Genomic DNA, 24,150 nt, shown 5'->3' with positions numbered 1-24,150 from the left:
CTAATTCCCCAACACACTTAAGCTGGGGTTCTAGCCTGTACTAAGCCTTGTGAGTAGAGGTGTAAAGTAGAAGATACTCTGCATAAGGTGCAAGAGGCACACGCAGCAATGAACTCAAAACTGCCAAAGGCTAAACAGGAGTTGGCTACTTTGGAGTTTCCTTCTGAAATCCATCCCTGGTACAATTGTACAGCTGAGCCTTCAAACAGATTCTGCATGATAAAACAGACGGACAGAAAGCAGCCTTCCTTCTCCCCCAATGTGCTCTTGATGTAAGGAAGAGATATGCTGACAGTGATGGGGGAGGGAAGAGGCAGAGGTCAGTAGCAGGCGCTCTCTTGGTCAACAGGTCCCCCCCCCCGTGACGCGAGGTGGAGCAGCACCAGCGACCTCTCACAGCGATGATTGCTGGAAGCCGTTGCATTCTTCACTGGCACTTGTGGCGCCTGTCCTATAAAAGAAATGCCACTTCAGTACAATGATGGCATCTGCATTTGCGGTGAGGGGGGCGGGCGAGGACGCGTCACGAAACACTTCCTACTTGTCTTCTGGGGGACACAGTCACAGCCAGTTGCACCTTGCTGCGGCTTAAGGGGGCGATTGTTGCTGGCAGGTGGGCGCCGAGAGTCAGGGGCGGAGGGAAGTCGACCCTGGGAACTTTTTTTGTTTGGTTTGAATTGATTAGCAGACTCTTTGGCTCAAAGCTGCGATCTTCGTCCTGGGATGGATGGAGGCAGCTTTGCTCCCTGCCCCAAGCCCCCACCCGCAGGCCCCAGGGTGGGCCGGCAGGGGGCGGCAGCGCGCAAAATCCCTCGCTTCCCTGGCGCAGCAAAGAATCGCTGCCACGTAGCAACACGCAAATCTCGAGCAAAATTTGTGGACCAATTTAACCGGGGGGGGGGGGGCGTTTCATACTCTGGGGCTAGGGTAGAGGGGGCGCTGCTCTATCCCTCCTCAAGTGGGCTCTTAACAGCACCTGGGGCAGTTCGTACGTAGAAGGGAGCCCCGCGTTTGTCTGACCAAGGCTGAGCAATGCGATCCCTTTGCTTGCAAGACGCAACAAGCCGGGCGCCCTCGGTCTTGGGCTGGAGAAGAAGATCGAGCACTCTCGTGGGAGCGGGCCCAAGATGATAGGGCAGGGCAGGGAAGACACGATGCTTCTAAGGCACGGCCCCCCGAGGCTGGGGAACCATCGCTGGGATCGTCAGGTAAGAAGGGGCCCAAGGCAACGAGGCTTTCCTAGAGCAACCTGAAGCCTTAACAGGTTTATTGTCGGCTTCGTCCGATGCATGACTGGAATGAGGACCTGAGGCACCTCAAGCCGCTGCGCGGGGTCCACCCAAAGCACCTCGGGGGCGCGCGCGTCTTCTCTGGTACGTGCCTGTCCAAGTGCTGCTCGGCGCGCGGGGGCTTCTTGGGTCTGCTAGCGGGAGCCCTAAGAGGGAGGGGCGCTTGCGCGGATGTCTTCCTGGTTGCGCATCTATGTGCCAAGGGCATCGCACATGTTTCCCCGAGAAAATGTACGTGCCCCCAGCCGGCTCTCTGCGTCGGTGTCTGTCTGTCTGAGAAAGAGAGCGCGCGTTGCGCCGGTGCCCCTTCGGAGTACGCGCGTGGCCACAGCCATCTCTTTTGCTCCGCGCGCTTCTTTTGTGCGTCCGCGCCCCCTGCGGCCCGTGCGCGCGCGCCTCCAAGCCGAAGCATGCCTTCGAGGTATATGTTTTCCCTGTCATGTGGGTGGCGACGATATTTATTGACGCTGCGCGCGCGAGGAAGGGGGCCGCCTCTGGGGTCCCGCCGAGCCGCCTCTCTCCGCCGCCGCCGCCGCCAGGGCTCTGCGCAGCCCCCTCCCCAGAGCCCCACGGCGCGGCAGGGCGGGAGCGCGTCGGGGAAACAAATCGCCCCAATCAGCGAGCGGGGCGGGATCGGGCGGGGCGGAGCCGGCCAGGGAAGGCGGGACGTGCCCGCCGCTGTTGCTGTTGCTGCTGCTGCTGCCGCCCCCTCGGAATCCTCTCCCAGAACTTTCATTAAAGTCGGCGTCCCCCCCGAGCCCGCGGCAGAAGAGGGACTGTCGGCTGCCACGCGCGGACACGCTGCTCCCGGGACGCGCAGCAGGCCAGCTCGCAGGGTGCGCGGCGGCGGCGGCGAGGCGAGGCGAGGCTGAAGGAGTACGGTTCGGGCTGATGCAATTTTCTCAATAAGAGGATCCTCCACCTTGACAGCGCGCCTGAAAAGCCCGGGCGAGGCACCGGCGGGGAGCGGCATGGAGAGGGTAAGGCGCGGGCAGAGAGAAAAGGATCCCGGGGTTGGGTTTGGAGACACGCGCGCCGGTGTGCGCGAGAGGAAAAGAGAAACGAAGGGGCGGGGAAAGCGTGGTAGGAAAGCGTGGTGCCGCCGAGGAAGCGCCGGCGAAGCTCCGGAGGCGGCGCGGCTTCCAGTGTGTTCCATCCGCCGCTGTCGCCGGAGCCGCCTCGAGGCGAGACCTGTGGCGGGCAGCCCCGGAGGCGGGCTGTCCAAGGGTGTCCCGGACCCCTGAGCTTTACGGAAACCGCCAGGCGGGAAGGGAGCGGGTGCGCGCGGCCTGACTGGACGCCGCGGGTTTCTGGCCTAGGGGAGGTGAAGTTGCCGGGCGCTCCCGGGGGCCGGGGGATCCGCGCGCTGTAATTTTCCACCCCGGCATGTGCGGGGGCGGGGCGCGGAGCAGCTCCCACGTGGCAGCTGATGTAACCCCCCGTTTTCTTGCCCCCTCCGCTGCTTTTAAAGGGATCGCGCGCCCTCTCTGGCCAGGTGTTTCGGACTTCTCTGGATTTGTTTTCACCCACGGTGTGTGTGTGCGTGCTGTGTGCCAGGGGTGGTGGTGCTTCCTTCAACCGATGCTGTGGTGGGTTCAGTATTGTGACATCAGATAGAAAGTGGAGAATGGTGTGGATTTGGAGTTGAAGGAGTGACTTAATAGCTACATCAGCTTGGGGGTAGTATCAGTGAGAGGTTTTGCCAGCACTTGTCAATGGTGTGCCACCAGGATTTCTCTGTGTGTGTGTGTGTGTGGGCCACACACGCACGCGCACGCACATTATGCTGAAAAAGAACTTACAGTTTTTCACTCAACTTTGGGAGCCTAAACTTGCCTCACAGTATCCTGTGTCCTCTTTCTAGCTTGGCCACATGCCGACTTGTAGAATTAAAAATCTGAAAGTTCAGGCAGTAGGAAATCAGTTAATGCAACAATGTACCAATGGTACAGTGTGTGGGGAGGAATCCACACATAATTTACATATTGTTAATTGCAACAGGTTTGATGGCTGGACGACTTTGTTTAAAGTGCTGCTAGCTTGCCATAATAAAGTGCACCCAACTAAAACAAAGAGCCTAAATAATAGATTCAGTCCTGAGGATGGACTGAAAGGCACAAAGCTCACTTCGCACTCAGAAATAAAGGCTGTTCAGTTACAAAGAGAGACTGAACAAACTTACAAAATTACTCCTGAATAATCAAAACAGCAAAGACCCTTGTGGCACCTTAAAGAATTACATGTTTATTGTGGGTCGGAGTTCACTTCGTCAAATGCCTGAAGTGAAATATACGTTGACCCTCCCTGAATACAGATGAAAGAAGAAAGTGGGGAATGAATGTATAATTATTTTTTGCTGTGATATTATTTTTTGTTTATGCTGCCACAAAACTAGCATGGCTACCCCCTGGAGTTCTAATTTTTAAAAAAGAATCTGTAACAATGTTTTATTTCCGATTATGAGGAATAATGTTCCGCCAGATCTCCATTTCAGCCCATCCGCAAAACAGTACCAACACTCATGGGCTGGGACGTGCAAGAGTCACTAGATTACATGCCAGATCAATGCTTCATTCTGAGACAGTCTCATCCATCCTTGAGGAGATAAAAGCGCAGGTTGCCCTGTTCCACATAACCATACTTGTGCTCATGCATCAAGCTGTTTGCACCACTGAGCTGTGGACATTGCCAATGTGGTTTGGGTGGTCCTTAGTTTCCTAGCATCTGGGTTCAGCCGCTTGAATAGCCAGACATTTAATCCTAGGGCAGTCTTCATTATTGTGTCGTGCTATACCTGAGTAGTGAATCAGGGCCAAGAGTGGAGATCTGATTACAGTGGTACCTTGGGTTACATACGCTTCAGGTTACATATGCTTCAGGTTACAGACTCCGCTAACCCAAAAATAGTGCTTCAGGTTAAGAACTTTGCTTCAGGATGAGAACAGAAATCGGGCTCCGGCGGCACGGCAGCAGCAGGAGGCCCCATTAGCTAAAGTGGTCTTCAGGTTAAGAACAGTTTCAGGTTAAGTACAGACCTCCGGAACAAATTAAGTACTTAACCTGAGGTACCACTGTACTGTTAAAATAACACTTTGGGCTGAGCTAAGGCCAGGATTTTTTTCTTGTATCAAGTGTGATATATTCCCGCCAGGTCTCAGAAGTTCCCTCCCACCAAAGTCGTTGCTGACTCTTCCAAGGCAATTGACTTTCTTGCATGACTTCTGATCCCCTTATAGTTGTGACGTACAGCTGCTGAAGGCTATTCAGTGAACCAAGACATGGTTGGCAGGAGGGCTCCCTCCCCCTGGCCAAAATGCAGTGAGTGTGGCGGGGGGGGGGAGAGCTCCTTGTTCGGTCCCGTGGGCAGGGTGGGTCAGTCCACTTGAGAGAGAAAGGGTGTGTGGACAAAGTGACAAAGTGGCTCTGAGAGAAAGTGCCATCCCTGGGCACAGCTTCCCTCGTGTCCCCTTTGTGAGATGTCCTGCTATTTTGCAGGGTTTCTTAATTGCACTTCCGTGCTTTTGGCATGGCAGAGCAGAAAAACTTTTCTGCATCCCAATTCAGTAGCTGCTTGTTGGCAGGACAAGGACTGCTCAAGTATGAAAAGGGAGCCATCATTCCGGTGTCTACCTAGAGTGGGGGTAAGTTACTCAAGCTTAGGAACGGGGTAGATTCCCTATCACATAATGCCTTCTGTGTCGCTTCATTCCTGCACCTCCCCACAGAGCATACTTCCCCCCCCCCCTTGTCTGATCCCTGACAGCTTGAGGGTGTATCATTCACGTACTTCCTTATATTTAGGACACCGGAGCAGAAAGGGCCTCTGTTCCAGCTGCTCCTCAGGGTCCCTTTGGTTGCACAACGTCTCCTCTGGCCTCAAGAGTGTCCTTTGTTATGCTGCATTTTCACCTTGGGTCTTTGGCTAGTTCCTTGCTGCAAGCATAAGAGTGTGATTATTATGGAGTCCTTCCTTGAAGTGAAATGAACATTTATTTGCAAGTGTGCACTGGGCAGGATCCTGAGGGCAATTTGTTTGCTAGGCTGGTGGTTTAAACACCTTTCTGGTTGTGAGAGCTAGGCTGTGAAGCAGCAGAGAGGATTATCACTCATGCCTCATATTTTATGCTGGGCCTGTTTCCTGGTTATAATGTTGTGGAGACTTCACCTTTTACCTGAAACAGGGCTGCTGAAAACTCGTGTGTAGCAGCCATATATCCAAGACTGTGCATACTCTTGCATTTATTTATTTTTTAAGAGAGAGATCTGCACAGAGGTTGCCACAATTTGTGTTAGCAAGCATGTAAATCAGATTTGCACCTTTTGCATATCACCATTTCCCTGATTTCCGAAGAGATTTGCAGGGCGCTGTCACGCTTCCTCCTGAACTCAAAATCGTGTGCTTATTTCCCTTCTGGTTTTTGGGACTTGGATGTTCAAGCTTATATTTGCCTTCAGAACTGCCAGAAATTTGCTTTCCACCCACCTCTTTATCAACAACAGCTAAAATTCGCAGGATGCTGAATTTTCTGTCTGCTTCTAAACATATGTCTGTACTTCTTATGTTGTATTTCTTCCTTCCTCCTCAGGAAATAATAATAATAATAATAATAATAATAATAATAATAATATGCCAACAAATTCAAACATCAAACAAGGGCTAGCCCAAAACATTTTGGTTCTTAAGTTGAAGAACATGAGAGCCTCAGTGCCACCTCTATCTAAAATTAACCAGACTGGTGACATGTTAGCATCCTCCACTCTGCCTGGAGGTAGTAGTTTAAGAGGTCTGGTGTGGGCTGTGTGGCACACACAGAACTGCTGTCCAACCTTGCTGCTCCCCACAACCTAAATCTGCCACCTGAGGTGAACCCCTCTCTCTGCCTAACAGTATAGCTGGCCTTGTGTCCTGCCACTGCTACCTCTCTCTCCTCTTCTTCACTTGGCAGTTGTTCCCTCCCTGTGTTCTTCAGAAGCTCACTACTTGGAGGCCTAGAGATTGCAGTGCACCATTTTTTTAATGTTCCCTTTCCCAGCGCACATTTCCCATTTGCATTCAGCTGGAGTAATGATCACTCCTTCATTTAATGCTGCCAGTCTCTAGTACAAAGTGAAACCCCACCTCATTGCAGCCAGCATGTTATAGTTATATGTTTAACGTACATCACTTGCTTTGTTTGAATGCATTGTATTTAAAATGCCGTAAAGGGAAGTTTGACGCAGGTGGCGCTGTGGGTTAAAGCCTCAGCACCTAGGACTTGCCGATCGAAAGGTCGGTGGTTCGAATCCCTGCGGCGGGGTGCGCTCCCGCTGCTCGGTCCCAGCGCCTGCCAACCTAGCAGTTCGAAAGCACCTCCGGGTGCAAGTAGATAAATAGGGACCGCTTACCAGCGGGAAGGTAAACGGCGTTTCCGTGTGCGGCTATGGCTCGCCAGAGCAGCGATGTCACGCTGGCCACGTGACCCGGAAGTGTCTCCGGACAGCGCTGGCCCCTGGCCTCTTAAGTGAGATGGGCGCACAACCCCAGAGTCTGTCAAGACTGGCCCGTACGGGCAGGGGTACCTTTACCTTTACCTTTAAAGGGAAGTTTACCTTAGGCAAGAAGTTTCACTCCAGCAAAAGTGTCAGAGAAGGCTGATATTTTTGAATTGGTTCTTGTTAAAGATTGGCTTGTGTTGGAATAAAAACAAATGAACAAGGAAAGTCTCTGCTTTCGATTCATAGAGTCTTTTTCACATTTCATTTACATTTGGTATGAGACACTATTGTCATAGACACTGTGTGTGGTTAGGGGGAAAGAGAGGGAGGGAGAGAGATGGGGGGATAGCGATCTTCCATTCTGTTGCACAGTGTTTGCACAAGGTTTTTGTGTCAGCATCATGTGTGTAGGTCCTTTATTTATATATTTATTTGTATTGGCATTGCGAGAGACTAGAGGCTTCAAAGCTTGCTTGGTTTCAGTATGGTTTGTTTGTATCTGTGAGCTGTGGGGGGGGGCGGTGTTGTTGGGTCAGATTAGCCATAGTAGTTTGTATGCTGTTGGGGCGGGATAGGTCGTTGTCTTGTTGTGCTTTATATGTGATAAAAAAGAGCTACACCGGGGTGAAGGTGTCCTCCTTTGCTTGTCCACATGCTGCTTTAAGCTTAAGTCACTTACTCTCAGCAGCTAGAAATATTGTAACTAGACACTGGAAGGACCCATAAGAAGTGAACATAGACCACTGGTACAAAAATGTATGGGAAGCCGCCCTATAAGAAGACTGATACTTTTTCATTCAATAAGGTAAACTACCTGGTGATTCATCACAGGAGAGCTGCAGAGCTCTCACAGCAGGAAGTTGGAACTTAAGAAGCCAGCATGTGCTTCTGGGAGATAGCTGGCAGGAGCAGCAGTGGTTGCAAAGAAGCTCTGCAATGATGAACAAGCTTAGGATCTCTCTCTGGGTTCAGAGAGAGAAAAGTTTACTGAACTGCATAAAGGACCGGACCCCATTTCCAATGTATTACTTTTGTTATTTTGCAATGCTTATCTTATTTTAACTAGTGTTTAAGATGGTTCTGCAGTAAAGCTTTGAAACTTATTCTTGTGGTAGAGAGAATTCATTTCTACACAAGTTCCAGGGCAGGGATTTCACTGACCAGCTCCCAACACAGCACAGTGTAGTAACTAAATGACTAAGCTTTGAACCAGGAAGTCCCTTGTTAAATATCCCCTCTGCCATGGATTTGGTAGAGGATGTTGGATGAGACATATTTTTCTCCAGTCTGCAGTACAGGGCTAATAATACAGAGTACCCTAGATGGCTGTTGTAAGGGCAACTGACAGTGTGTGTAAAGTGCTTTGAAAAATATACAATATTAAGTATGAATATAATCATGTCTCCAAAGAATGGCATATTTTTGGGTGCCAGGCAAAAAACATTTCTCTTCTTTCAGGCCTTTGGCTAATTAAAGCCTTTTAAACGGGGGGGTGGGGTGGGGGGGTGGGGTGTGTTATTGTTTTTGTCATTATGTTATATATTTTTGTGTTTTTATATTGTAAACAATCCTGTGATCTTTGGATGAAGGGTGGTGTGAAATTTAATTAATAAAAATAAAAAATGAATATATTTTAACTAATCCATGAGAAAATAGTTGATGGAAGAAATGGGTTGAGAGGCAAGTCTGTGTGCTCATACTCATGACACATCTGTTCCAGTTCACTGTCTTTAACTATTCAGGAGCTGCCCTTTCAAGTGTCCAGGAACCAAATGTGCCCTGTGGTATTGAGGTTGCCACCTCTGTCCTGGAGAATTGAAAAAAAAAAGTGGCAGTGACTACCTCCTGTTTTTCTGTAGTGAATGTGCCAGCTGTTTAGTGGTTGTCTCACAATAAGATATCCAGGGCCCAGTTTTGTGTTCACAGTCCTGTTCACAGGAAGTGAAGCACAATTTGTTCAGCTTTATTGCTTGCTGAATACAATTAGCATCCATAGAATGTCAAGCAAAAGGATCTAGCCTTGTCCTGAAGCTGAAATGAAGCGCTGTCCCCCCACCCAACCCCATGGCTCGCTGTATTTCAACCAAACTAGTGAGTCCGCCATGTTATTTATAAACACCTCTCTCTTTTGCCCTGTTCTACGTTTGCAAAAACCCAAGCTGCTTAATTTGCTTAATTATATTGGTTTTCATAATTTATATTCGATCACGGATCCTGTGGTCCTGATGTTATTTATTTAGTCGTTAGTGTTCCCGAATTTGGGTTCTGAATTTTAATTCAATAATTTAGAGAGACTGAATGACAGTCTGTGTCTACTTTCTTGTTGCCGAGTTCTGCTTTCAGCGCCAGTTTACCCTGGTACTCAGAGCCAAGTATATTATGGAAGTAAAGAGAAGACCAGGACTCTGGTGTTCATGCTTACATGTGCACATTCCCCTAGCTGGAGACCAGGTGAAGAGAATGAGGTGATGTTTCCTCCCTGGTGACCAGAAATGTCTGATGCAGCTAGGTCAGCCCCCTGGGGGGGGGGGGAGGGCACCTGGGGCCCACCATTGGAAGGCACAGGCAGAAGTGGATGCTCAGATAGGTCTGCGAGGAGCTGAGAAGACAGAATTACCAGAACCCTTTCCTTACAGTAGCCACATCCTTGGAGTGGCGGCTAAGTGCAGTGATAGTACATTAAAAAGAATTTTTAACACTACCAATTGCTGCGTGCATTTTGGGTGGTTGGTATTCAGTCTCCATGGGGTATTTGACCCCTGGCATTTAACATGAAGCTGGGCCATTTGAGTTGAGGGTCTGAACAAGAGTCAATTCAGGTTTGCTTTCTCCAAGTCACCTTATCTGGAGTTGAATCATCGCAGAAGAGACAAAAATGACTCGGAATTTGCGTCCCCTTTGTGTGGGACAGTAGAGAAGAGCTTGCACACTTCATTCAGCTCCTTCTCTCACTGGCTCAGGCTCAGCCACCAGCAAGGTCCCTCTAAGTACCCACCCTGTCCTCTCCCCATCCACCCTGTTCCCCATGTGCTACAGTTTATAGAGGCAACCTTTCATGCTCTGCCCCCTTCATGACCAACAACCAATGCATTTTTGTCGCCGATGTCTTACAAACTATCTCGGGCGATGCCTTTCCCTGCCACAGACAGACACACAGACACCATGGCTGTCCCTTTTTCACTGCCTGGCAGTACCACCTGGTCTCTAGCACAATGGCAGAGCTGACCTGGCACGTGACTAGGTGCACCAGGGTGGAAGGCAATTGCCTCCCATCTGTGTCCTCAGTGGCAGCTGTGCCCCTGTGCGTGTTTGGTGCCCTGAAGACTTCCCCTGCCCTGAGCACTGCTACGCTCTTTGCAGCCACGTGTGTGATTCTTCTTCCCGCTTCAGAGATGGCAATGGGCTGAAGGAACCAGAAATGATGGGGCAGATATAAGCGCCTGTTAACCCAAACTCTGCATCCTCTTCCAGCCCTGCTCTCATTTTACCATCTTTGGGAATATGCTGAATGTAGACTGGGAAACGGCAACGTAATTTTTGCTGTAAAAAGAGATGGTCCTTGCAAATTCACCAGTCTTGGTCACGTGTGTTTGTGTGTGTGTTCCCCTCGTTGAATCTTTAGAGCAGGGGTATACCCCTGGCCCAGAGGCCTGATCCAGCCACCTTCCCAAACCACCTCCCCTGCCCCTAATTTTGATGGCAGTGGCAAAAAAGTAGTGCTGGTGTGAATGAAGTAGACACAGAACTTGAGTGGTCAGGGAGGGTTCAAGCTCTCTGCTCAGCACCCTGATGGGGATGCAAATCTCTCATTCTGTGGTCATCAGATCAATCATTTGATGAGCAGAGATGAGCAATAACCCCCCCCCCTTCCACATTGATCTGCTGGAGAGGGGAGCTCTGTGTGTGTGTGTGTGTGTGTGTGTGTGTGTGTGTGTGTGCAAATGTGAGGTGACTGCAATAACTTTAGGCCACACCCACCATTAGTATGTGGCCCCTGCAGGACTGGCCAGGAGTGAATGCGGCCCTTGAACCTCCCCCCCCAAAAAAAAAGTTTTGTCACCCCTAATTTAGAGGACAGGAGTCTTCTCTTGTTTCATTTTCTCTAACCAAAGCCCGTTTTATTCTCCACAGCTTCCTGTCTCTTTGGTCTAATTTGCGCTTCTGTCTGAGCTCTCTGTGTAGCCTGGGAAGCCTAGCCATCAAGACGGACAGTGGGCAGCTGGGCGCTCACATCACGGCCCCCAACCATGGCAGAAAAATGCAGTGAGGGGTTGCTGGTGAGTTTGCGGGGAATACGTCAGGTTTGAGTTGGCATATTCTGCCCCCTTGGAATGCAGGGGAGAGGGATCCATGGGTCTCGGTGGTCTGGGGGGGGGGTGATGGTGAGGAATTGTTACTTAATTTGTTTGCTGCTTTTCTGCACAGATGTGCCCAAAGCGATGCACTACATGAGAACGCAGCAAAGCAGCATTAGCGTAAACAGCTCAGTACCAATTCGTTTCAAATCATAATACAGCAATCTCCACAAAGGAGTCTGTTTCATTAATACTGTACTGTTATAACATAGTACATTCATTTCAGAATAGGCAGTATAAATCATTAAAGCACACTATCAATTTATATTATTTATCAGTTGCTAAAGCACGTTTAAGCCAGAATTAGATACAATAAAGCTTTCCAGTGTAGCCAGGTTTTCATAAATAATATAGCCCGCAGGCAGTTCCTCAGATGTGTCAAGTGCAGGAAATCGCAGCCCTATATTTTACAGCTATCGGTATAAAAAGGTGTTAGATGCAGATGCATCACAACAATCTTAAGCAGAAGGGCAGTGGATGTAGAGTTTGGGAATTCCCCAAACTAAGAAAGCACGCTTGGCTGCCCTCAGATATCTATGAAAAGTCATATAACTGTTTATCTCTTTGACATATGATGGGAGGGCATTCCACAGGGCGGGCACAACTACCGAGAAGTCCTCATGCACCTGTCCATTTCCTCTTCCCCCAAATAGCCTGGGAAGTGGAAGGCAGGATGTGGCTTCCGCAGGTGCCTTTACCAGAGCTAGGCTCTTCGCTTCTCTCATAGGTGAAGTGATGCTACTTCCCTTAAAGCCCCCCCCCCCCGCAAGTCATCAGACATTACCAAGGAAACATGTAGAGTTCAGCAGGTGGGAAATGTTAGCCCCCATCCACACCGCTGTGTTGTTTGTGTTTTGGATTTCTACATTTACTGAGAGCGAGGCTCCCAGGAGACGCCTGAAATAGCCTGCACCCCAGCCAGGGGGCACCGTGCCAGTTTCAGGCCTGGAACATGTGGGGGAAGGGGAGCTTGGATAGCTGCAACACACAGATACCAAAGCCCCTTGCCTTCCATCCATAGAGATTGCAGGTCTTCTCTACTGCAGCATTTCACAGGCACGTCCATGCATTCCTCTACACATTTCCTCTCATGTGCTGCTTTATATTTTTCCTGCATAAAACATCGTTTTGCAAGCACAGAGCACTCAGACCCTGGCATTCGTGCATACAGCACAGCACTGTATGATCCCCACACACTATTTCCTCCCATAGCTTTTTCAATCCACATGTCTGCATGTGTATTGGAATTGTTTTTAGATGTTTTAATTGTGCTATTGCTGCTCTGCTCGCTGACCTGCTGGCTCTTTTTGGAGGAATGTCAAGATACACATGTAATAAATAATAATACATCAATGCATGCACAGACATATTTTCATGCACACAAACACACGTGTAAAGGGCTGTGCCCATTGGGTCATCTCCATTCAACTGAATGTGATTCTGCTGATTAGAAACCAAGTCAGGCCAGCCAGCATTAATCAAAATGAAAGGAGATGATAAATGGGTGAACCACCTGCCCAAGTGCGGTTCAGATTGGTTGAACCTAGACAGCAAAGGGTATGTGCGAAAACTACTCAGATTCCCATATTTGCCTGGTTGCGGGACATTTTGGACTATGCACATACCCTTTGCTGCCCAGGTTCAGCACTTGGTGTTAGAAAGCATCCCAGCAGGCCTGCAAATGTGTGCACATGCTTTCACATGCACAGGCACGAAGAGCACTGCTCCTCTTTTGCTATACTGCAGTGCTCTTTGTGTGAAATGGTATATAATGACTTGCACATCCTTGCCTTCTTCCCTTGACACAACTTTTATACTGTTGCTCAATGCTCTGGCTGCTACTTTTGTTTCTGGAGTCCTTTGTCAATGTTGTTTTGTGCCCTGGGGTGGGGAAAAGAGGATGTGTGGCGGGGAGAGTCCAGCGTAGCTTCGGAGTACGACGTATATTCCGAGTCAATCTTTAACCAATTCTGGGAGTCAATGTTGTCAAATGGGAAAGAGGATGTTTGCAGAGGCTACTAGGCCAAGGGAAGGGGTTGGACTAGTAGGTGATCCTTGGGATCCCTTCCAACTCTATGATGGGAAGGTGAATCAGAAATGCCCCTGCATTTCACCCCACCCAATCACCTGGCGTTGAAGTTTCCTGCTTGCTCTCATGCAGTTCATGTAGTGTCTCTAGGTCACTGGAGCAGGCACTCGGAGCTTTCTGGCCACAGAGAAGAAGCTAATCCCCTCATTGAGCTGCCTAGACATAATTGAAATGGCAGCATAAACCCATCACCCACTAATCGCCTATCCCAAGACAGTAATAGTATCTCAGAGCCTACAGCTTCCCTTTGAGGTCCAGGGAAAGAATGGGACAGCTCTCTCTGGCACTTCTTTTTGATGGGGCTTGATTTGCTAATGTCCACATTCCCCAAAATACCAAATAAACATGACCTTGGCACAGGATGTCCCAGTCTGGGAACCACAAGCATTTCCAAGAAGAAACAAACAAGGGGTGGTGGTGTCAATAGCACATAAAAACCCTGTTGGTCACCTCTCTCACCTCTTTGTGTCCTGTTCTCCACCCCCCAGTTTGTCCTCTTGGGTAGTTCTCTTTCATCTGACGAGCATTGGCGGACTTGTGGTTGCATAGGATTTGCCCTCAGAAGATAATATTTCCTGGCTTTTTCAAGGATTGTCTGTCACAAAACATAACTTTCTTATCGCACAGCATTCAACTATTGTCATAATGCCTATTCCTGATAGGTAGTGCAGAGCAATACAATTATGCAGTTGTGGGTGGGGGAATAGTTTTGGGCCACTTGCTTCTTTCTGGAGCCATAGTAGCCAAGTCTTGTTCCCCATCTTGTTGCATGTTTACGTGTGTCATGAAATTGGCTCTATCAATAACTGAATCTTTGCAAAATGCCACCTATGCAGCTGCCCAGTCCCTTTGCTCTATATTGGCTGTGGATTAACATAAAGGCAGTAGAGACTGGGAAGTGTTGTTGACACACAGTGAGATCCAGAAGTGCTAGTGGTAATTAGCCTTGGATGGTCCTTTCCATTCATTTGGCACTCTTTGCCGCCAACATCAGCCAGCAGTGCCTGGGGTTCTGATGTTTGGACGGATCAAATGCCCAGGTATGCCCAGAGGTGCCAACTTTGGTCTATTTACCTCTTACCCAAAGTGACATTGTGTGGATCAGTCTGACGTTGTGGAAAATTACAGTTTTTCAGCTGGTTGGGGAGATGGAGCAAGCTGGGCACAAAGCCACAAGTGAGATGATTGCATGGGCCAGCGATGTCATTCACCCATAGTGCTAGCATCTATTTTGTGGAATTGATCAGTGTTTCAAGAGCCAGGTTTACAGGTATCTGTGGTGCAATGGGGTTTCTCCATCTGGCCTCTGCCCAGTTCAGTCAGCTACTAGGAAATCTGTGGGTACATAATATTTCTGTCAATGGGACAGTGTATTTCCTGCTTCTAATGCTCTAGGACAAGGTGAAAGAAGGAACCATTCATTTTAAAACAGGGAGGAGGAGGAAGACAGGCCACTGAGAAGCATCTAGGTCTGTTCAGCCATTGAAGAACTGCGTGTTCATAGTTCTGTATGTGTATATAATGCTCCCCAAAACTGGTGTGGATGTTTCTCCTCAAATTTCCTTGGTGTTGGCACTCTGACTCCAGCCCTTCTGCGTATGTGACTCTTAGTCCTGAACTGGCCTTTTTTTTACTTTCCGGGGATGGCAGCAGTGCTTGCCTCAAACCCAGAGTTCTATACAATGTGTAAGAAAAAATGAGGAACAGGATTGTAGCCTCATTCTGTTTTCTTTTCTTTCTTTCTTTCCTTCTTTCTTTCTTTCTTGCTTTCTTTCTAAACTTAAAAAGTACCCACTGCTTTGTGACTTATAGTTTCCACACTCCCTAGAAAGATTGGACTTTTTTTTGATAAGGAAATATGAGAAAATGCAAAGAAAATAAATCAGAATGAGCACTCATTAAATAACCAATGTTGTCTGATTGCCCTACAAGCATCAGGATGAATATTCAGTGAGCAGGCTATGTGGAAGCACCCAGCAATTACAGAAAAGAGGCAGAGATGGTAAGACAGGGAACGGTTATGTGTCCGGTGTTAACTCTACCTCTCAGTGCTGTGCTGTGGAGCCAACTTCTGGAGAATTTTGTTTCGGTTCTTTCTGATCAAGGGGGTTTGGGGTGGGAATCCTGATGCTGTATGGCATTCCTACCTCAGAGGGGTTGCTGCAGGCTGGGAAATGCTTTCAAGTGCCTCAGGGAAAGGCAGTATCAACATTTTGGGAGTCCAATGCAGGGGTGAGGGCAAATGTGGCAGCAGGACATTTTTAGATCACTTGGATCCTGCTCCCCCTCCACAAGTTCTGCAAATGGGGCCATCATAGTACAGCTTGCAAACACCAGGATGTGGGCAGGACTTGGACCTGAGAAAAACAGCTCTGTCCTGCTGCTTCCTGAGTCCGGATGGACAAGACCTGGGCTCCAGCCAGCTACAGCATCCCTCCAGGCTGCCTGCAGTGGGATTGGGGCCCAGATAGTAAAGGGGGATGGCTAGTGTGGCAGTAAAGGGGGATCTGCAATAGTGTGTAGTGGACTGCAGTACCTTTAATTCAGCTGGGAACTCTGATTTCCAGGGAGATGTCAGGAGACACAGTGAATCCTGGAGAGGGTACTAAGTAGAGTGAGAGAGAGAGGATGCTGAGCTCTTGAGGTAGCTGCCTTTTTCACTGGAACGGGGATCCATTCACAAATCCCATTTGCTGCCCTGACACTGCCTGATGGGTGTGTGTGTGTGTGTGTGTGTGTGTGTGTGTGTGTGTTTTCTCCCATTGAGGGGGTGGCATTTCCCAACCCCCCAGCAGAAGTCAGTGCCAGACACTCTCTCACTTGCTCGTTTTTTAAGGACATTATGTTTTGTCCTTGGATTTGCCATTGCCTTTGTTTGCACAGCAACCCCTGCCAGCGCCTCCTGACTCTTGGGCAGATTCCCTGGCTGCCTGGGGGCTTGCAGCATCTGCTGGGGGATTTTTAGGCAGACCGGGCGGGTAAAGAGGGCAGGGGCGTCCGTGGCATATACTGCAGTGATGACCCGGGCGGTTGTCTTCCACTTAGCTGCGGGGTTCAAGCCTAATGAGGGAATTTTACTTCTGGGTTTCAAGAGATTTAAGCCTGGCTCATGCCTGCCGGCCTCTGGCCAAACCACCCCCGCTGTGGGTGCTGAGCCTTTACTAGGCTGCGGAAGCTCCTCTGGCTGGAATAATAAGGGGGGGAGCAGAAGGAGGGGGGTTGGTGAGGATTTTCTGCCTGAGCAGCCCTGGAGAATTGAGGCCGGGCTGTCAGCGGGGCCTGAGAAAGTCGCCTGAGGATGTATGTGTCTGGCACAGGCCTCTTTCTTTCCCTCCTTACCCACTTCCTTGCCCCATGTTCTCCCCCCACACCCATGACAGAGACAAGAGCTGCCACCTGTGAATGAGGCAGCTAGATAGGACCCGGTCCCATCCTTTCGAAATGCACCTATCGTATCCTGAGGTGTTATATGTACCTGGCACGCCAGCCCTGTTGCTGATATTCACAGCGTAATCAAGGGTAGATGAGGCTCAATTCCATCAAGTTGTCTGTCTGCTCAGGCAAAGGCTTCTGCCACTCCAGTCCCTCAACCCCTCCAGCATGACCTGGCACACATATTTCCAGCATGACCTGACACACCTTACACCACTCTTTTCAATGGGCTTTTAAGGGATGCTTTGCTTGATAGAATATTTGTGGGTTCTCTCTGTCCCCCTGATCTGCATAAACTGAGTGGAAATTTAGAGAGAGTTGCTTGAAGCATTATATGTGATGTGCTATAAGATTGCCTAGACTCCGAGTTACCTCTTATCTATCTGTAGTGTCTCACCAATGTACCTTCATCACGCTGGCATTCTAGTCCTTGGGGGTTCTGCAGATATGCTTGGCTGTTGTCATGCCATAGACAGGCATGGCCAAACTTGGCCCTCCAGATGTTTTGGGACTACAATTCCCATCATCCCTAGCTAACAGGACCAGTGGTCAGGAATGCTGGGGGTTGTAGTCCCAAAACATCTGGAGGGCCACGTTTGGTCATGCCTGCCATAGAACAAAGAATAAACATTTAACATGGAACACAATAGCTAAAATCCCAAGAATCCCAGCTTGCTTAAGAAAGTGACCTACGCACACTTACTGGAAAATAAGCTCCACTGAACATAATTGGATTTACTTTTGCATATGATTGCACTGTTGTTATTTTTTAAAATGGTGTTCAGGGAAGATGGCCACCATATTTGAATTGCTAATAATAAAGAGTCTATGGTTTGAAATATACAGCGATTTCCATACATCTTGACTTTTAAATATTAGAAACTTTGTTAGAATTTATTTTTTCTTTTCTTACTGGCAGGTTTTCTTCTGATAGTTACCTGCTGCCATGCTGGTGGTATTACTTCTCAGTAATGGCTTTTCAGCTTGCATGATTGCAGAGAAAAAAATGAAAACACATGGTCCATATTTTAAAAAGCACAGAATACAGAACATTCAGATGAGAACATTAGTGTTTAAGGATTCCAAAGGTCAAAACAATAATAAGCCTAACTTACCATACTCCTTACAGCTACACCCCACACCAAACTCCTGCATATATTCTCTCTTCTCTTCACTCTTGTCTGAATCCCAACACTTCTTTACCATAAATAATTTAAGATAAAAATCCAAGTTTTGCAAAAACCTTAAAAAATATTTCCCAGCCAAGTATGGACTCTGTTCACATAGGTTTATGCAAACTTTATTTTAATTGAGAAACTGTGGCATGTTGCTTGCAGAATGTGGTGATTTTAGTGCACAATTATTGATTCTAACCATGCTCTCGTCTCAGTTCTGTTTCACCTCTGTTTGATGGTGATGGTAGAGAATGGAGTATTTGCCAGTGCTGAAAAACCAGATGTTCCAGTACCACTATTTCTGAGTTTGTTTTCTTTCTTTCTTAATTTCTAATTAGTTTTTTTTTAAGTTTTTTGTGTTACAAAACAAACAGACAAAGAGGGACAGGTACAGCTATTGTCTCCAATTTCAATTTGTAGTCTTTTTCACAGTTCATTTACATTTAGTGAGAGACACCTTTGTCATAGAGACATCTTCCTTTTGGGGGAAATGAAAGAGGGGATGCCTGCGTTTTCTGATGTTGCATGCTCAAGGTGTATTTAAGTGCAGAAAGCCAGCATCCTTGGTGCCTCTCCTTCCTTTGACATGCTTTTTATAAGCAAATACATATTCTCCTATCCCTGCGGTTACATTGATTTGGATAATAAATAGACTGCACTGGAATAGTAGTTTCCATTAATCTTGGTCTCTCCATCCCCCAGGATAGAACACACACCCCAGCATTGAACGCACACATTCTTCTTCTTTGAACTTCAAATTTTGAAGTTGTCTGAAAACACTAGTAGCTTAAAGATACCACTTTCACACTTTTCCTCACATGGGAGTCCTGGAACAGAAAAAAAGGAAGCTTTCCTTCCTGATTACAGCAAAATAATTATTTGGGATTAAGGGGGGAAAGCACGCTGGGCATATTGAACAACTTCAAGCTGATCACGGTTTCTTTCTAATGGTCTGATATATGAGTGGAATACGTTTGAAGATATATAGATCTGTCTTGGCTTCTTTTGGTATAAATTTCCACTGCCAGGTTTCTCTCAGAGAAGTTAAAACATGTAAAAATAAATAAGGTAATTAGATCTGTTTCTATTGGTTTAGCAAGCTGCCCTTCAAATCATGCTAAAACCTTTATCTGCCTGAGAAGAATGTTGTATTATTTCCAGTGGTTGCATGTTTCTTTACCGCACAAAAGTTGGTCTAATAAAAGGTTTCACCTTTGGGCTATGCTCCCTTCTAACTCACCTTCTAAGAAGCTTGACTGAACATAGTTGCACATATGTGCGTTATCTAATCTCCATATATACAATTTCGAATATGCTATTTAATCCTCCTAAGATGCTCCATATATTGTCAACAGTATAGGATTGGGTCCAGGCTCAGTCCTGTTTAGAATAGACCCATTTAAATCAATGGGACTAAATCTTCTAAAACTAACTGAATATACAAACGTACTGTAGTTCTTTGGATTGTTGCTTTAATAGGGCTATTTCTTAGTGGGAATTTTCCAATAAAGAACCAGTGGTTAAGTACAGTTTACATAAAACAGCCACAGGCAACTATAGCCATCCCCTGTTCTATACCCCCAGCATCTGGTAATTGGATGCTTGCTGCCTCTAAACATGGGGGCCTCTATTTTTAGTTATTTTTCTAAAAGGCACTGTATAGCTCCTATTCCCAATGAATTTTTCCAGCTCTTGGATTTTGTTTTTTTAAAAAAACATCTACAGTTGTAGCCACAATCATATCTTGTGAAAATGGTTTCTGTAAGTTAATTGTACATTAAGGCTGACATCCTATACCTCCTTAGGACTAAGCCCCACTGAACTGAGTAGAACTTACTTCTGAGTAAATATGCATAGGATTGCTCTGTAACTTGTACTTTCTGATGAACACTTCAGAGAGCAAGTCCTTCTAATACACTTTGCCAAAAGTTTTGTATATTGTAATGGCAATGAAACATCACTGAACTGAAATTGAACAAAGGTTTCTAATCTTCTAATCCTTTGTCCACAAGAGGTTACACAGACAAAAGGTTCCATAGCAGCCAAACTTGTTGACTGATTTGTATTTGCTGCTTACCATTGAATTCTATGTTGCTGTGCTGGGCGTGGGTTGAATGTTTGAGCATCTTCTGGTCTGACTTTCACAGTGGTTCAGGAAGGCTGCGATTCACAGGTTGGGATATGTTTGGGTTTTAAGTTTTGATCTTGCAGAGCATTGCTGGCTGCTTCACTAAAGCTACATGAGAAATGGGAAACTCTTCTTTTTGTTGAAAGGAAGTGTCCCAAGACCTGTTTGTCAGCTGCTGTTGTGGGAGTTCCCGTACATTCAGAAAAGCTGTTGCATAAGTTTATTCACTTATTTCAGTTGGTTTCACATCCACGAAGTGGTAACACCGACTGGATGTTAGAGAATGAGATATAGAGATATGAGATATAGAGAATTGTTAGAGAATGAGATATATGCATGATGGGTAGTGGGGGTCACCTCACCTCAGTTGCATTGTTGCTGCTTCCTGGGAGGTAGAGGGTGAGGGATGAGGCGACGAACTTATTTTATAATAGAAATGCCATGCCACTCTACTGTCCCTCTCAGTGTTATAGGTGAAATTATCGCCCCACACATACACAGTGAGGAATGTACCCATACTCCATCTGTCTGTAATGGAATATATAGTACTCGTTTGCAGCTATTATCTCAGAAGTTATTACCACCGCTCCCCCATTCACACTGTACAACAGAAATGGTAGGAGAATTTACTGTGCCTTTTTAAGAGGATGGGTGAAGTTATGGCCAGATTTTCAGTTCACAGCATTCACCTGCATTCTGAGTAATTCATTGGAAGCCTGGCCGTAGCAAAATGTCAACTGAAGTTATATGCCCATCTGTTTAGATTCTTTTACTCAGTTGTGTGACCAATTTTTATTTTATTTGTTTTAAGATTCGTACCCATCTTTACCTTTTCATGAAACACGTGATGGCTAATGTATTAAAAATATAAAACATATACATTTTAAAAATGTGTAAAATTACAGAAACAATTTCTGGGGCGGTTTGGGATGGGGGAAGCAAAACAAAATCTCATAATAAGCATGGTGAAGGCTTTCTAGAACAAGAAAAGTATCTAAAAGAGTGAAAAATAAAAAGAGGGTGAGTGAAATATCCTAGGGAACAGCAATCCACATTGTGGGTGCCATGGCAGAAAAGGCCCTTTCTTTTGTTTCCACCTGCTGTACTTCTGAAGATGAGAGGCCATGAGGAACAGGATCTCCCACTGAACATAGAAGCTGGGTGGGTTCTTATGGGAGGAGGCAGTCCTTTAGGTATCTATGAGTGCAGCCCAACTCCCCACCCCTCTGGCAGGGCTGTGCAAAGCAGCAGAGCCACAGCAGCATCCGCAGCCCAGCTGCTCGCAGTAGTGGCAGCACACATATGGATGGGGGGGGCATGGAGGAGGATTGAGCCTGATGCCATCAGGTGGTGGCAGCAAGACCAGCTCAAGATCCAGCAGATTCTGGGCCAGCGCTGCTCTACTACCTCCCTGCACTTGGAACACCCAGGTTCTGGGGATTTCAACTGGCTGCTGCTGGTGCAGAAACTGCCAGTGGGCAGTTACTCCAGTGGAAGGCTAAGCTCAGGCATCAGTGCTGAGCTGAAAGGTAGCTCCACTCTATCCAGCCCCGCCATAGCCAGGCCCAAGAGGGGTTTGGATTGCTGTGTAAGCTCCAAACCATCAATGGCTTTAAAGGCAATAATCAGCCCTTGGATTGTGCCTGGAAGCAAACTAGTACCCAATGTACTTTGTACAAAAGAGGAGTTGCATGTCCCGAATAAACCAGCACCTGTTAAGTCTAGCTCCTGCATTTTGAACTACCAGCAGATGTTTCCAGGTAGCTCTGTGTATGCATTACATTTATCCAGTACAGATGCAACTAAGGCTGTGGCCAGATTTATTCCCTTCCTGTTCTCATCTGGAAATCTACTTGTCCGTAGGAGCCTTTGGTCAGGACCTGTTCTCATCCTTCATATGCTGAGCCTGAGAATAAATATGTGCCTAGGAATTTAAAACACTTCCAAAGCTTGCTCCCACTCTTCCTGGGTTCCTGTAGGGTGTATGTATCCTTGTCGTGTACACAACTGAGAAACTGGGAGTAAGAAGGGCATGCCAGAAACTCTGACCTGCTTCAAGGTGATATACCAGTGGGGATCAGGAGAAGAGATGTGCAAATCCCTTTGTATGAAGTGGGTGTGTGTGCTGTTGTGAATGCATGGAAACCAAAAGGTGCAAGCCGTGTGTGTGTGTGTGTGTGTGTGTGTGTGTGTGTGTACACAGGGGAATCGTTCTAAACAATTAAGCTAAGTCTGCAACTGAAAGAATCTTTTGTGGAGAGTTTCAGTGTACATTCATTTAGTCTTTATACATGTTCCTCGGCAGATAATACACCTGAGCACACCCCGTTGAACCTGTAATAGGCCACTGCAACACCCACCAACACCCCAAAGATGTCCAGAGACAGGTATGTGGCCCTGTAACACAGTTATTGCAATGTAGATTGACACAGTACATGATGTGACTTTAAGGAGATTATTGGACCACAGAGACTAGCAAAGAACACCATTGTCCTAAGCAGTGATAGTAGGTGACATGGACTTGTACACCATGATTCCTGTGCTGGATTTATTTCCAAGGAAAATATGAGACATGACAGCAAAGGGACTCAAAGATGGAACCCCAAACCCAGTGTGAAGCTCTTCTGTGATATGGCACAAATACTTGTGTGGTGGTTTTAAATGGAAAGACGCTCTCTTTCTTGCTTTGTTTGTTGTTGTAAATGGTTTAAGGTAGAATAAAGTCTTTGTACATATTTCCAATTTAGAAGAATGACTAAGCTTACGTTCAGCTCAAGATTTTTTAGCCAGGCTGGGTTTCCTGAGACTGACCCATCCAGGATTTATGTAGGCCTTGCAGAACACAGTTGTTCTAGTTTGAGATGTTTGAGCATGTTCCTTCTGTGTGCTGGTCATAAGTATCTCCCATTAAAAATAAGCCATCCCCAAGAGCACAGTTTCACCCTGCAGTTTGGTGTCTGATTTCCTGAAATGTAAGACATTTGTATCTGCACGGAAAGCATTATCATTCTGCCAACTGTATTTTTCCTTCTTTGCATTAGAATGAATGTAACTAACAAGAATGAATGTGTCTCCTTTGCCCTTTGCTTTTATATCTGACATAGGATTCCTATCCTGCCTATCCTGTCTAGCTCCACCTTCTGGCTGAATCAGACTCTGTTGCTGGCATGACCCTCAATTTGCCTTTTGCAGCTGTGGTGGCAAGAAGGTTTTGCAGAGTGGGACTTACTGGTCTAAGCTAGTATTGCATGCCGACTGCCCCCATGCGTGGCAGCTTATCACTGGACCATGCCTTGTCCATGTGTAGCAATGGCAGCCCCCCAGACCCCATCTGGTCTCTCCCCCCCTCCTTCTCTGCACTTCCCTGCCATGTTCTGCTGTCTCATTCACGCCTCATTGGGCTCCTTGGACAGTTGATGCTCAGGAAACAGCTGGGGTGCTCGAAGCCATAGTCGGGGAGGTGGTGAGGCTTAGAATTCTATCAAAAGCAGTAAAGACAACAAGAGCGTCCCTAAAGAACAAGGCAGGTCAGACTGAGTCCAAAAGGGGAGACTGAGAATCAAGTTCTTGGTGCCCCTATGAGGAGCCCAAGTTGGAGAAAATAGAAGACATTTGTGGTGCCATCTTAACTTCCCCTCTTTTCTGTTGCTCATTTTTGTCACCAGATGGTCAGCTCAGTGCATGGTGACTTCATAAATGGTTACCATGGAGATGGCTTTGATGACATCAAGAGGAAGGGAGAGCAGCAGCAGGATGTGGCATGTGGTTCTTGGAGGAAAGGCAACCTGGGATGGCTCTGAGGGATCACATGTCCCTAAAGCAGCTTCGCCAATCTGGTGCCCTCCAGCCAATGGGATTTGTAGTCCAAAACATCTGGAAGGCACCAGGCTGGTGAGGTCTGCACTATTGGATAGACTTCCCTTTCCACTTGGATAAGTTGTTGCTCTTTTCCCTTGGCCACTACCTCAATCAATTTTGGGAACCTTTGCATCTCAAGATAGTGGGATAAAGGTTCAGAAAGTTAATCTAAGCATATCTGGTTCATCCACCCAAAGAGCCGGAACTGACCAAAGATAAGGCATTGTTAAAACATGGTGGGGATTAGGATATATTTAGCAGCACTGCACATTCGCAGAGTGGATTTCACCCTGCCTTCCTGCACCCTAATACCACTGTGATACAAAGTCAGAAGGTCTCAGTGAGGAAT

General features: G+C 47.2%; 1 protein-coding gene across 3 annotated transcripts in view; it reads left to right on the top strand.

Annotated features, from left to right (window-relative positions):
* Positions 1-987: 987 nt before the first annotated feature.
* SLC6A9 (solute carrier family 6 member 9) overlaps positions 988-24,150 on the top strand; it is a 54,680-nt gene continuing 31,517 nt past the window's right edge. Inside the window, exons 1-2 of one of the 3 annotated variants that reach the window (XM_079980357.1) lie at positions 988-1,208; positions 10,896-11,041. In XM_079980357.1, the coding sequence (XP_079836483.1) occupies positions 11,012-11,041 (30 nt within the window). In that variant the 5' untranslated portion in view covers positions 988-1,208; positions 10,896-11,011. Of the gene's footprint in view, positions 1,209-1,970; positions 2,270-10,876; positions 11,042-24,150 lie in introns of those variants that run through there. The other 2 variants (XM_079980356.1, XM_079980355.1) reach the window with 2 other exon arrangements.

Source organism: Podarcis cretensis (genome assembly GCF_951804945.1).
Source record: "Podarcis cretensis genome assembly, chromosome: 6".
NCBI classification, from domain to species: Eukaryota; Metazoa; Chordata; class Lepidosauria; order Squamata; family Lacertidae; genus Podarcis; species Podarcis cretensis.
This window is presented reverse-complemented; position numbering and strand designations above follow the sequence as displayed.